The following is a 13631-nucleotide window of genomic DNA, read 5'->3' as shown; positions in this document are numbered from 1 at the left end:
CTGCCCAGGCGGGAACTCCGAAAAATGGCGCAGCGCCGCCGGTCGGGCCAGAGTCGCTCTTTCGAGGTCTGGGGGCTCTTGCGGCCGCTGAAAACCAAGGAAGGAAAGGCGGCTCCCGAGGACGAAGATGGAGAGAGCAACGACGACGAGGACGACGACCCGGACCCGGAGGGTTTCGAAGATGTTTTCGGTGGCGCGAACCAGCAGCCGCTTCACAGACCAGCGCGCAAGACCCGTAAGGAGCCGGAGGAGGCGCGCGCCTTCGCTGCCTTGCGCGCCTGCCTGCCTGGCGCAAGTCCCCGCGGACCCTCTGGCCAGGGCTCGCCCTCCTCTTTGCATTTGAGGAGGCGCTTGGCCAGGCTGGGAGTAGCAGTCCGAGGGGCAAGGACCCGAAACTTGTGTTCAACGAGTGTAGCTGGAAGAAACAGGGAAACGCCTCTGCATTAACAGGAAACAAACCCCACGCCTTTTAGGAATAGAAATGCTTGGCGTTTGTGTGTCTTTCACTTTTTAAACCACTTTAGGTGCTAACACAAGCAGCAGCAGCACCTCGGACTTGTATGGGCGTCCGAGGAAACTTTTCCTGGTGGTGGGGAGACCAGTAAAAGGCTGAAAGGGAGTACTGTAGTTGGAATAGTGCCTGTACCTTTGCCTCATATTTCAGGTTCTACAAATGGTAGAAACTTTGGGGGTTTTTTAAAATGAAAACTGTGAATCGAGGGGTCAGGGTGGAATTGGAGGGGGGCAATTGCCCACCCATGCTGTGTGTGAATGAATCGCCGTAGTTATTTTTACATTTAACGTCATTATGAGAGTGTGGTATTTCCTGCATTTCAGTTACCTCAGACCTTTCTCCACACCCATTCTTGCCAACTCATTGTTGCACCCAGTGCTATTTTTCTAGAGAAAGAGGTGACGGAACTTCGTTCTCTTAGAATGGCAACGGTGCTCACTTGAGAGATGCTGCCGGAACTGAGTTCTGGAGAGCTGGAAGGGGGGAAAAGCCCTGGGTGCATCTGCTGAAGTGAATCCTAGCCCACAAAAGCTGCTGCTGTAATAAAAGTGGTAGCCTTTCAGGTGCCACGGGACTATTTGTTTATTTGTTTACGTTGCAAAAGACTTAATTGCTGATTTGTTATTTCCCCCCCCCTGCAGTTCAAGACTGTAATAGGATACACACTTAAAAAAAAGCAAGTCCTATTCAACTGCATGGGACTCCCTTTTGCATAGTCATGTATAGCGGTTGCTCTTCTTCCTGATTTTGCAAAGTGTTTGCCAACAAATGCAGAACTGATTCCATGGCCTGTGTTCATTTCCTAATTCCATTGTTTCTATTGGGCACTTTGCTTTTGAAAGTGTTTATTGCCGTTATCTCCCACTCTTTTCTCAAAGGAGCTCAAAGTGGCATATTTGGTTCTCCCCATGTGAAGTAGGTTAGGCCAAGAGGTATCAGTTGGCCCAAGGCACTCAGTGAGTTAGATGTCTTACGTTCAGCTTGCACTACTGCTGCCTTGGAAGGAGCAGTTGGGGACTCTGTGAGATCTGGGTTCAAATTTCTTGCTGTTAAGGCTCTACATAAGCAGTGAGAGTAATGATTAATGGTTCTCTCTGTACTCATTTTGTCCACGCAACAACCCTGTGAGGTAAATAAGGCTGAGAGGCAGTGACTAGCCCAAGGTCATATCATGAGCTTCATGGCTTTATTTCCTGGGGTAAAATCCTAAAAAAAACTTTGGGGTATAATAAATTAAAAAAGCTCAACAACTTCAATCCTAAGAAAAGGTCAACTTTGGTTGGCCCTTTGGTCAGCCCCCATGGCCCTTCACTTCATCAAACCTGGTCCTCTTTGAAAAAAGTTTGGACACCACTGGGATAAGTCCAACACTAAACATTACGCCATACTGTAGTTCAAGTGTACCTTTCACTCAAGTGTGGTACGTACATACATACATTCCTTTTCATGAAGAAAGCACAATCCATACAACATTAAATAGTTGTTTGGGATGTGCATGGAAGTAGGCTTGAACTTTCATATGTTTCTAGTTACTCAGGGCTCTACACAGCTGGCCTTTGCAGTAAACATAAACTGTAGAACTGTTTTTTGGTGAGCAACAATCTAGGGGAGATTGTTTATGAAAACAGACTATTGTACATCTTTTAAAAGCAAGCCAAGATCTGAATCTGTATTTCGACCCTGGCTTCTAACAAGCCTCAGTTCCTAGAGTTCTGATGTAACCAGGAACATAGTTTGCTTAAAGATGAGTGTTTTGCATTTCCATGTGAGGAGAGGAGAGGAAGAGCATATGAGCCTGAGACCCATCTAGGCTTGTTCGTATACAGCCATACCTTGGTTTTCAGCCAGCTTAGTTCTCAAAGGTTTTGGCTCCCGAACACCACAAACCCGGAAGTGAGTGTTCCGGTTTGTGAACTATTTTTGCAAGCCGAATGTCTGACGGGGCTTCTGCGACTTCTGATTGGCTGGCTGCAGGAGCTTCCTGCAGCTGATCAGAAGCCGTGCTTTGGTTTTTGAACGTTTTGGAAGTCAAACAGACTTTCGGAACGGATTCCATTTGACTTCCAAGGTACAACTGTAATGGGAAACCATGATTTCAGGTTTTTCTGAGTTGGTCCTATATGTGAGAAAAGTGGAAGTCGGATGTTAAGAGAAGAATTGTGTTTACCCTGTAATTTTGCCTCATGTATTTGATAGGTTACTTCTTGCAAAACTGATTGCCCTTTTATGCACAAATTTTTCTGCATTCCAACAATTATTGGTGGAACCTGTGTATTCTAGGAAAGCCTATATCTGAGTAGACCACCCCCATGCCATATCATTGACTGTTTTTTAAAAACCCGCTAGAAATAATATTGTACCAGCACATTTGACTATTGTACTGACAATCCTTTTCTAAACCATTTCAGTTATAATTCAGGAGGAAGCATCCCAAAAGACATACGAAGTGATCGGACGGTTTCCATTGGTTGATCCCTGGTGGAAAGTGAATGCCAAACTTACGCGGTCTCAATCAAAGTACTATATGAAGAGCTACCCATCTTATTTTCTGCAGCCTGAAGCAGGGAAAGATATTATTTCACTGTTCTTTGGAAAATGTGATGTCCCACCATTATTTCAAGATGCATTCTTTGAATGGTTTCCCAAAGAGTCTTCTCTAAACTTTGCACATCTTGAACAAACACTGAAACAGTTTCAGGAGTCAAAACTTCAGGAAGGAGCGATATCTACAAATACCCAAAGTCAAACTTGTACAGATACCAAAAACTTTAACATTTTTCATTATGTTAAGGAGTCATGTAAGTATAACTATGTAATACTCAATTGTTTCTTATTATAGTGGCTACTTCACTGTTCTTAACTTTATATGGAAATCAGATAGGAATTCAGGTTTTTTTATATGTTTATAGAGTGGTAGTGATAGACTTCAGTATCATTTTTCAAACTTTTCTTTTTTTAAAGGAAGTATTTTTATGTTAAGATCGAAGTGTAGGCCTAAGAAGCAATAGCTACAAACTGGCCATTACAACATTTAGGTTAGCTATAAGGAAAACAATGTTTTGTAACAGTTTCAAACATTATATCAAGGGCTAAGGAAGCTGTGCTTGTCGATAAGGAAAAACAATCCAGAATCTATGGTTGGGCAAGATGATTTTTCTATCAGCTGGGGGTGGGGCCAATACTTTTAAAGGGTTGCATTCCTTTCCATCATTTGCTCAGAGGCAGTGTTAGAAACTCAGATATATAAACTAGGTGCCAAATGGCCCCTTAAAGCAAGGTCACAGTCACCAAAACAGAATGTCTAGTTGCCATTTTGGGGGCAAGACGGCTCTAAAGTCTTTATTTTCCAGATGATGGACTGACTGTGATTGATTGTCAGTTAAACACCTGGCTAGTTCAGATGACAACCTTGAGCCCAGCCATTTAGGGCTTTCAAAGGTCCGCACCAAGACTGTGCTGTGCTCTGAAACATACTGGGCTGCCAATGTAGATCTTTTAGGACAGGTATTATATGGTCCCAGTGGCTGCTCCCAGTCACCAGTCTGGCAGGTGTGTCCTGGATCAGTTGTAGTTTTATTACTTTAAAGGAATTTTAAAATAATATTATTTTAGAAAATTATTATTTTTAAAGGCAGTGTAAGTCCATGCCTTTGGATACACTTCAGTAGCAGGGTCACACTATGTTGGCTATTCCTGTATTTACATTCAGAACATACCAGGCACACACATAGAATGAGTGAATCTCTGCTTGTAGCTGCTCTTGAGTTTCCAGGAGCTACAACTCTGTTATACTGGCTTGTTGAGTGACTGTATTCAGATTCCCTGTGCTAAAATTGGCTGGGTTCAGACATAAACTGCCTTGGCTTATTAAACTGAGAAACGCATGCACCTGTGCCTTCTGTCATTTTGTTGGCCTTCCCTCTTCCCTTCTCGGCACACAGCAGTTGAGGACTCCCTGGATTAATTAAACAAAAGTTTCCCGTTGCTTCTTGAACCAAGAAATGGTAGTTCCCAGGTTTAGAACAAACTTGGATCTGAAACAGTGTCAAAGTGCTGTTTCAGATCCTGGTTTGTTCCAAGCCTAATCACTACAATTTCACTATTTTGGCTATTTTTAGTTAACCCTGGAAGTTTTGAATTGCATCGTGCTAATGTGGAAGGAGGCAATGCAAGAACTCAGTGTGAGGGCGCACAGGACTTATGCATAACTTGACTTAACAAGCCAAGATACTTTATATTTGAACCAGGAGTTGGCTAATATTTTCAAACAGTGTCCCAACTCATTCATAAATAGCAGCAGTTCGTTCTCTCTCTCTCTTTCTCTCTTTCAAATGCTGCTTTCTCGGCTTCAGAAATCTATGTAAGCTGCCACAAAGTAAGAAATGGATGACAAATGTCCACAGGATGGATTCAAAGATGCCTCCAATGGAGGAAGGGTACCTTTGATTCCAACCCAACGTATATGAGATTGCAGTGCTTGGAACTACTTTCAGTAACTGTGCATGAGGAATCTTTAGCCATGCTAAATTGAAATTACAATAAAACATACTGACTTTGATTTTTATAAATAGCTTTTTTTGTATCTTGGTTCCACAGTTGCAGGGAAAGCTGTACTAGTAGCCTTGTCCTTTCCGATTATATTGGAATTAATGCCACTGCTTCTGCCACGAGCTGTTTCTTGTTGCATTGAAAAGTTGGACTGGAGCAAAATACACGATGAAGATTATACATTGGCAACATTGGATAAGATCTTGAGGGAAGAGCCATGGAAACTTGGATTCGGAGAAGTAAGAAACTAATATTGTTGCCTGGGCTGCCCAGGACCTCCAGACACACGGCTCACCTTGGTGCTGCTAACACAGACGTTTGACTTGGGCTCCGTTGTCTCTCAAGACAGACGGATGCCAACAAAAAAGTATAATAGGATGGTAGTTCATTTGATAATGGGACTCAGTTTTCCCCCTTAACAACTTATAATTCAAGTCAGCTGAATTGTAGTCATACTGTACAACAATAGATTTTAAAATGGCTTCAACAAGATTAGATGTAATGGTTTCATAAGCGTTCTAGAAGAACCCCATGTACAAAAGCTAGCTTTGGGATTTTTCCATGCTTTTGCTGGAATTTTGGGGCAAGGATGTACACTTGGTGCTTTCACCAGATGTTCTCAAGAGACTGCGGATCTGTGCATGAACAAAACTGGCGTAAGGCAGGTCTCCCTTGTCTCCCTTAGCGGCTGACTTTCCTCCATTGAAGCAAGCAGCTACAAAGGGAGAGACTGGGTGTTTTCTTCTTTCTGTTGCATGAACCAAATACCGAAGCTGTTGGAAGAGCAAAGTTGCCTTCTTCCCTAAATACAGCTTGGCCTCTCTAAGCAAAGACCTAGTTAACAGGAAAGAGGAAACGAGGTCCTGACTTCATTTCCCCATTATCCTAGTGGCAGATTCCTCAGTTTCTTTTAGTACAGCTGGGTTGCATTCTAATCCAAAGAGAGAGAAGAGGCTTGATTTGCACCAACTATAAAGTTGTTTTATTTATTTATTTAAAAGTTTAAAGAGGAGGTTAAGGGGTGATATGATAGCCATGTTCAAATATATAAAAGGATGTCACATAGAGGAGGGAGAAAGGTTGTTTTCTGCTGCTCCAGAGAAGCGGACACGGAGCAATGGATCCAAACTACAAGAAAGAAGATTCCACCTAAACATTAGGAAGAACTTCCTGACAGTAAGAGCTGTTCGACAGTGGAATTTGCTGCCAAGGAGTGTGGTGGAGTCTCCTTCTTTGGAGGTCTTTAAGCAGAGGCTTGACAACCATATGTCAGGAGTGCTCTGATGGTGTTTCCTGCTTGGCAGGGGGTTGGACTCGATGTCCCTTGTGGTCTCTTCCAACTCTATGATTCTATGCTTAATATTTTCAAAATCCCTAATCAGTCTACAGTGCACACACACACAGACACCAATATCACTAAAACCTAAACTGCAGACTAGAACCAATAAAACAGCAATAATAAAAGGCTATAGAAGCCAATAAAACAGGAATTGGGGGATTCAGACACATAAAACAGGGCCCAACTTTATGAGTCAGGGAAGAAGGGCCTAGAAAAACGATGCGTTTACAAGCTATATGAAGCAACTGATGGTTGCTGCTTCACTTATGGCAGAGGGCAGGGCATCCCATAATATAGGGGCAATAGCAGAAAATGGCCACCCTATGATGATCTGTAGGATGCAGGGCTACAAGTAGAATTTCCCCAGGTGATCTAAGTGATCTTACAGGTCTATACATGGACATTACAGTCTTTCAGGTAACCTGGTGCTAGGATGTTCAGGGTTTTATGTATTTAACAATGCCTTGAAGGTGGCCTAGTAGCTGATCGGCAGCCAGTGCAAGTCCCTCAGCACAGGTGCAATATGTGCACATCAAGGTGCTTCTCTCAGCAACTTGGCTGCAGCATTCTGCTCCAGCTGCGGCTTCCAGGGAAGCTCCACGCAGAGCAGAGCACATTACCCTGAGGTTAGTGGTGCATCAATCCCAATGGCCAGGGAAAAGTCAAGTTTGCCATGCCAGCATAAGGTGATAATGGGCACCGTTTGTCACAGGGGTCACCTAAGCCCCAGTGACAAAGATGGATTTTGGAGCACCCCCAAAATTATGCACCTGTTCCTTCAGAGGAAGTGCAACCCTGTCCAAAACAGGGGAACTCCTAGACTTGGGCACTGCTCATCCGCAGAGTCTCTATCTCAGGCATAGGCAAACTGTTTGGGCACTACAATTCCCATCATCCCTAGCTAACAGGACCAGTGGTAAGGGATGATGGAAATTGTAGTCCCCAAACATCTGGAGGGCCCAGTTTGCCTATGCCTGCTCTAAACAGGATTCATTCTTGCTTTGTAGGCTTTCAGCTCACTACTGTACCCAGGCACTAGTTTAGAACAGTCACACCCTCTCCTGATCCAGGTTTAGCAGTGAAATACAGATGAGTATCATCATACCGTATACTTGCTAATGGTAGAATTGATTTGGCAAGTCCTGCAGCCGCCTTTGGGCTTCCCTGACCATCTGTGCACACAGCTTGTCCTTGGTGTCTGCCACCCTAATCCCAGCGTTCTTAGCAAGCTTAACAAAGTCCTTGGAGCTGTTCCCAATCAGTCTTCCTCTTGTTCCTAAGCCTAGCAGCCCTCTGCTCATTAGGTTTTTTTAATTTCCGTGAATACTAGTTTTTAGCTGTTGTTGTTCTGTCCCCAGTTGGAAATTATAGGACTTGTGTAGCAGGGTATAGAATTGTAGTCTTAGGGCAGGATCCATTACAGTAGTTCTGTTAGTGCAAAGGCTTCTGGCTGTGCAACAGAACTTCCCCCTCCCTCCTCTTTCTGTGCCTCCCCTAAATCTGTTCTGGGTTTTTTCCCCTCCTGCCAACCCTCTGAAGCAGATGGGTTGGAGTTGGGGAGAAGAGCGAGGCGAAGTCTTTGTACTAATGGACCACTTCGTTGCATACCGCTCTTAATGTTTTGGCCAACACTGGAATTGGCTTTTGGAATTTCTGTTGAACTTGCTTGCTTTGGTTGAAAATAGTGCACCAAAGCTGATGGAAGGTTGCATGCCTTCTAACTTTATAGAGTACTGTTAAAAATGCCATGTGTCAAAATAACAGGTTTTTGCTTTCTCTGAAAGATAATGAAAAGAGAGCTGCATACTTACTTTGGTGAGGCATCTTGGAAGGCCATACGTGAGTGCAGACATATTCTTGAGAAGATTCCCGATTTGCAGAAAAATGCACTAATGGTATATGAAAAGCTCAAACAGAGCTGTGCAGAAATGGGACATACATATGAAGAACAGCATGAACTGACACGTATGGTATCAGAGAATATGCCCGTGGAACATGCCTGGGAATCGATTAAATTTATGAAAGATGAAAAAATTGTGGTTACGGAGAAAGAGCTTGTTTTCCTTCCCCATTTGTTCAATTCTGAAAAGCAAATTGCAACTTCTGTACGCGAGCTCAGAAATAAAACCCCATGGCGGCTGTGCGCCGATCCGAAAAAAGTACTTAATAGAAGTGCACATGCAACTAACTTGAGAGACGTATTTGCTAAGAGTGAAATAAACGATGAGGAACCTTTCGCAGTGGACCAGAAGGAGCCTGGCAACTCCTCAGGTGTGCAAGAAAACTCTAACCATGATTCCGACTTTGAAGAACCCGAGAAGGAATTGAAACGCAAAGTAGAAGTAGATCCAGATCAGGAACGTGCTATAGAACTGATCTGTTCCAATCCAGTGACGATCATAAGTGGGAAAGGTGGTTGCGGGAAAACAACAATAGTCACCCACCTTTTCTGCTATCTAAGTGAGGGAGAAAATACAGAAGTTATAAATGCCTGTAAAGATTTTGAAGCGGACCTCGATGCATCTGAAGAATGGAATACTTTCGGCCATGCTTCCAACATGATTCAATGCAGAAATGAATCTTTAAATGTTTTATATACAGCACCTACAGGGAGAGCAGCTTCTCTCTTGTCTGATAAAACAGGACGACTTGCTTATACTCTGCATCAGGTAGGAATTATTTTTAAAACCGTTCCAATATTCTGGTAGTATAATCATATGCATTTCAGTTTATTCATCTGAATACAGTGGTGCCTCGCAAGACGAAAAGAATCCGTTCCGTGAGTCTCTTCGTCTAGCGGTTTTCTCGTCTTGCGAAGCAAGCCCATTGACGGCTTAGCGGATTAGCCCTATTAGCGGCTTTTAGCGGCTTATCGGATAAGCAGATAAGCAGCTTAGCGGCTTAGAAAAAGGGGGGGGAAGGGAAAACCCCCCCGCAGGAACTCGCAAGACATTTTCGTCTTGCGAAGCAAGCCCATAGAAAATTTGTTTTGCGAAGCACCTCCAAAACGGAAAACTCTTTCGTCTAGCGAGTTTTCCGTCTTGCAAGGCATTTGTCTTGCAGGGCACCACTGTATTATATTTGGCATTATTTGAGAGGACTGAAACTATTGTGATTCCCTAAAAGCTGCTGTTCTTCACGTCATTTCCCAAAAAGGCCTTCCAGCTTCAAACCATGGTTTCCGATTGTAGTTTGAAGGGCCAAGTGCAAACCATACTTTGCTGCTATAGACTTCATAGCAAACTATAGTCTGAGCAAACCCACGACTCTGATGCTCCAAACCATTCTTTGAAGGAATGCTAATTTTAAATTATGGGATTTTTTTTGGTTGTTTTTGTTTTTTAGGTTACCTACAGTTTCTCTAAATGGAGTGAAAGTAAACTCAATCCATGGAAATTTTCTTCAGTAAATGTCTTGGTTGTAGACGAAGGAAGTATGGTGCCTGTGAGAATGCTTAGCAGGGTTTTACAACTCTTGTTGCAGCATGCCCGGCTGGCGAAGATTATTATTCTTGGTAAGTGTAAAGCTTTGGTGAACAATGAAGTCAAATTCGAAATGAGCTATATTCATGCAAAATAATAATAATAATAATAATAATAATAATAATAATAATAATAATAATTTTATTTATTCATACATACATACAGTGAGGGGGGAAAGTATTTGATCCCCTGCTAAAGTTGCCTGTTTGCCCTCGGACGAAGAAGCGACCAGTCCATAATTTTAATGGTAGGTTTATTGTAGCTGTGAGAGACAGAATAACAACAGGCTTGTTCCAGTAGAGCTCTTCTTAGGTCCTTACAGACTGCTCAGGATGAGCTATTGTGCCAACACACACACACACACACACACACAGAGAGAGAGAGAGAGAGAGAGAGAGAGAGAGAGAGAGAGAGAGAAAGTTCTTGGCATATTAATTTGGACTCCCAACTTGGGGAGAACTATAAGAGATTTGGGGGGGGGGGAATCCTTACACAATAGCGCTTCTGAGCTGGTACTGCTTTTGCTGTATTTAGACCGAAGCAGTTGGGTTGATGTGTTCTTCTATATCACGGTAAACAGCTTTGGAGAGACCTAAGCGTGTGATAGAGATGCAATAAATAAAATAATGATGACAATGCAGCAAATTTCGTTAAATATAACTTTGTACTTCGTTTAGGTGATGTTAGGCAGTTACCCAGCATTGAGCCTGGTAATATGCTGGCTGATATTTTTGAGAGCCTTCAGTCAAGGGGCTGGTCTATAGAACTGAAAACTAATCACAGGGCTGAGTCACAGTTAATTGTGGATAATGCAACAAGGTAGGGATTTATTTATTTTTTGGAAAAAAATGTGGGGCTGCTGCCCCTGCTTATGGCGCTTGCCAACCCCCCACCTTGCTGCCAACCCCCCACATTTCACCCAGACCTCTCTATCTCCTCACAACCTGCCCCAATCCTAAGATCCTTGCTGCCTCTGCCACTCACAGAATAGAGGTGAACGAGCCTCTCTCCTCTTTTGGCCACGATGCTACCTGCTTTTCCTGTTGGTAAAGGTGAGAAAGACCGCTGCCTCTTTGTCCCCCTCTTCTTTGTGAGCAGCAGTGGCAGCAGGATCGGGGCCATTGTGATGGGAGAGGGAAGTGCTTGCAGACCTGCCTGCCTGCCTGCTTCTTGCACCCGCTGGCTCACCGCAAGCTTCCCTCTCTGTTTTATGTGGACATGCAAGTGGGTTGCCAGGTGGTGGTGACTCAAGGGACATGGGAAGGCTTGCTTGTACCACACGCCAGTGTGGTGTAGTGGTTAAGAGTGGTAGACTCGTAATCTGGGGAACCGGGTTCGCTTCCCCGCTCCTCCACATGCAGCTGCTGGGTGACCTTGGGCCAGTCACACTTCTTTGAAGTCTCTCAGCCCCACTCGCCTCACAGAGTGTTTGTTGTGGGGGAGGAAGGGAAAGGAGAATGTTAGTCGCTTTGAGACTCCTTAAAGGGTAGTGATAAAGCAGGATATCAAATCCAAACTCCTCTTCTTCTTGCTTGCTTGCTGTGCCATCCTGCTCACTTGTGCAGCTTCACTTGCCCTCCTTGCTGTTGTCATGTGGTGGCCATGCAGACTGCGCCATGACAACTTTCTCCTCTTATACAGGAAGATAACCGATTGCCACAACCTGCTCTGTTCTTCACAGCGATATTTGAGTTGTGTGTTGCACTGGAGTTTCTGTTGAACTTCTGCCTGGAGATCTGTAACATGCTTAGAAAGCTTAGCCTATCACTGTCACATTTCTGTCTAGGAACAACGGGGGGGACGGGACCCAAACCTTTTGAATATTGTTGGTGTGTGTGTTTGTGTGTGTGTGTGTTCATGCATGTGTGGACACTTGTACCGTGGTACCTCGGGTTACATACGCTTCAGGTTACAGACTCCGCTAACCCAGAAATATTGCTTTGGGTTAAGAACTTTGCTTTAGGATGAGAACAGAAATTGTGCTCCGGTGGCGCAGCAGCAGCAGCAGCAGCAGGAGGCTCCATTAGCTAAAGTGGTGCTTCAGGTTAAGAACAGTTTCAGGTTAAGTACGGACCTCCAGAATGAATTAAGTACTTAACCCAAGGTACCACTATTTAAAAACAACCTCCTACTTGAAACACTTCCCATTGTTTGTTTGAAATTTAGTTCCACATTTGGGACAAACCGAACCTAGTTCTTTAGGGAATGCATGGTGTGATAACTATACACAAACATATTGTGTAATGGGAGGGTGCAATCTTTATAAGTTATTGTGTATGAAATTATGGTTCTTCAGTTAAAAATTAAATGATGTTTCCCATAAGGAAAACAATCCTGTCGTGCAGGCAGCATGAGACGCTTTTGTTCCTTTGTTTTGGATGCAGAATCTCTAAGCGGATATACCCAGAGTTTGATGAAGTGCTCAGAATGTCGGAAGAGAACAAAATGTGGGCAGTGCCAAGTGCTGAGAAGAAATTTATTTTTGTTGTTTTACCTCCTGGAGATGCCGGTTACTGTGAGTTTCAAACTTTCGTAATAAAATTACTTAAATGCTGCACAATATCCAATGCATGCTTTATTGCTGCAGATTTAGATTTAGCTACTGGGTAGCATAGGTATAGGATGCCTTCCGCCTTGCACGGTCTACTTGATTTTTTATTTTTATTTTGGTCATGGTTTACTGACACACATTAAATTCCCGAAGCAAGGCAGCATGCACTAAAACAGCTGAGGCACAGCAAGTCTACCTTCTTGCATAAGAAATGCCACCTACGCCAGCAGTTTTGCATGCTATCAGCCACCAGGTGCTGTGTAGACCTCACTTTAGTACCCACCCACTTCGGGCACAATATCCATGATGTACTTAACTGGGATGGATTATCTCCCTTCCTTGACAAAGCACAGAGCAACTTCAACATTGCACCGAATACAATTAGATTTGTTGCAAAAGTTTTTGGCCCAGCAAGCCAAATCATTAGCTGGCCCCACTCTTATGGGGCAGGTGGGTCTGACAATCTACCTTTCGGTCACCTGACGTCATTATGACATCAGGCAATTGGCAGATGGGTTGTTGTGCCCACCTGTCAGTATCCCCTTGCATAAGAGCTTTCCATGCACCACACAGCCAGCTGGGAATTGCAGCAAAAAGGACTTGGCCAGTCTGGCGCTTCTCAAAGCAGTGAGAATAGGACTGCATTCTGCAGGAATTGGCTGAGTGATTGACAACCGCGCAGGGACTGGTGCTGCCAGTCCTGCTGCATCTCTTATCTGTCTTGCACCTGGCATTAGACAGGGGACAGGTGGCCATGGTTTTGTGAAAACAGCCTCCTGGGCCAAATTGGGACTTGTTCTGGGCCACATTGGGTCTGTGGGCTGGAGGTTCCCCACCCCTGCCCTAGAGCTTTGTGAAACTTGTCTAGCCTATCCTAAGTTGTTAAAAGGCCAGGGGTGGTCTACTTCTTGGCCCAAGTGAAGCACACGCACTGGGATGCCCACCCTCTCTCGCTTACACATGCATACACAGTGGGTACGATGGGATATAAATGATTTTCATTGTATTCCTTCCCTGTTGTTTGGTGCTGGCAACCACACTTTCCCCAGACAGCCAAAGCCTTGTAAGTGGAGATTTTTATCTGCATTGGATTAGAAATTGCATGTGTGCTGTTTAAATTGCTTTGGGATGTTTCCTGGGAAATGATTCATAAGTGAAATAATAAATAGCTGTGTGGGCTGAGAGTAGCAGGACTGT

General features: G+C 44.0%; 1 protein-coding gene across 4 annotated transcripts in view; it reads left to right on the top strand.

The window, feature by feature from the left end:
• HELB (DNA helicase B) overlaps positions 1–13631 on the top strand; it is a 32713-nt gene that overhangs the window by 11111 nt on the left and 7971 nt on the right. For 3 of the 4 annotated variants that reach the window (XR_014555339.1, XR_014555340.1, XM_083699056.1), the window contains exons 1-7: positions 6–235; positions 2923–3312; positions 5111–5301; positions 8186–9070; positions 9747–9915; positions 10561–10702; positions 12268–12398. Coding sequence is in view for 2 of the 4 variants with exons in the window: in XM_083699056.1 (XP_083555182.1) it covers positions 25–235; positions 2923–3312; positions 5111–5301; positions 8186–9070; positions 9747–9915; positions 10561–10702; positions 12268–12398 (2119 nt within the window). In the remaining 2 variants the exon portion in view is untranslated. Of the gene's footprint in view, positions 1–5; positions 236–2922; positions 3313–5110; positions 5302–8185; positions 9071–9746; positions 9916–10560; positions 10703–12267; positions 12399–13631 lie in introns of those variants that run through there. The other variant, XM_083699057.1, reaches the window with a different exon arrangement.

Source organism: Podarcis gaigeae (genome assembly GCF_964106915.1).
Source record: "Podarcis gaigeae genome assembly, chromosome: 10".
NCBI lineage: Eukaryota > Metazoa > Chordata > Lepidosauria > Squamata > Lacertidae > Podarcis > Podarcis gaigeae.
This window is presented reverse-complemented; position numbering and strand designations above follow the sequence as displayed.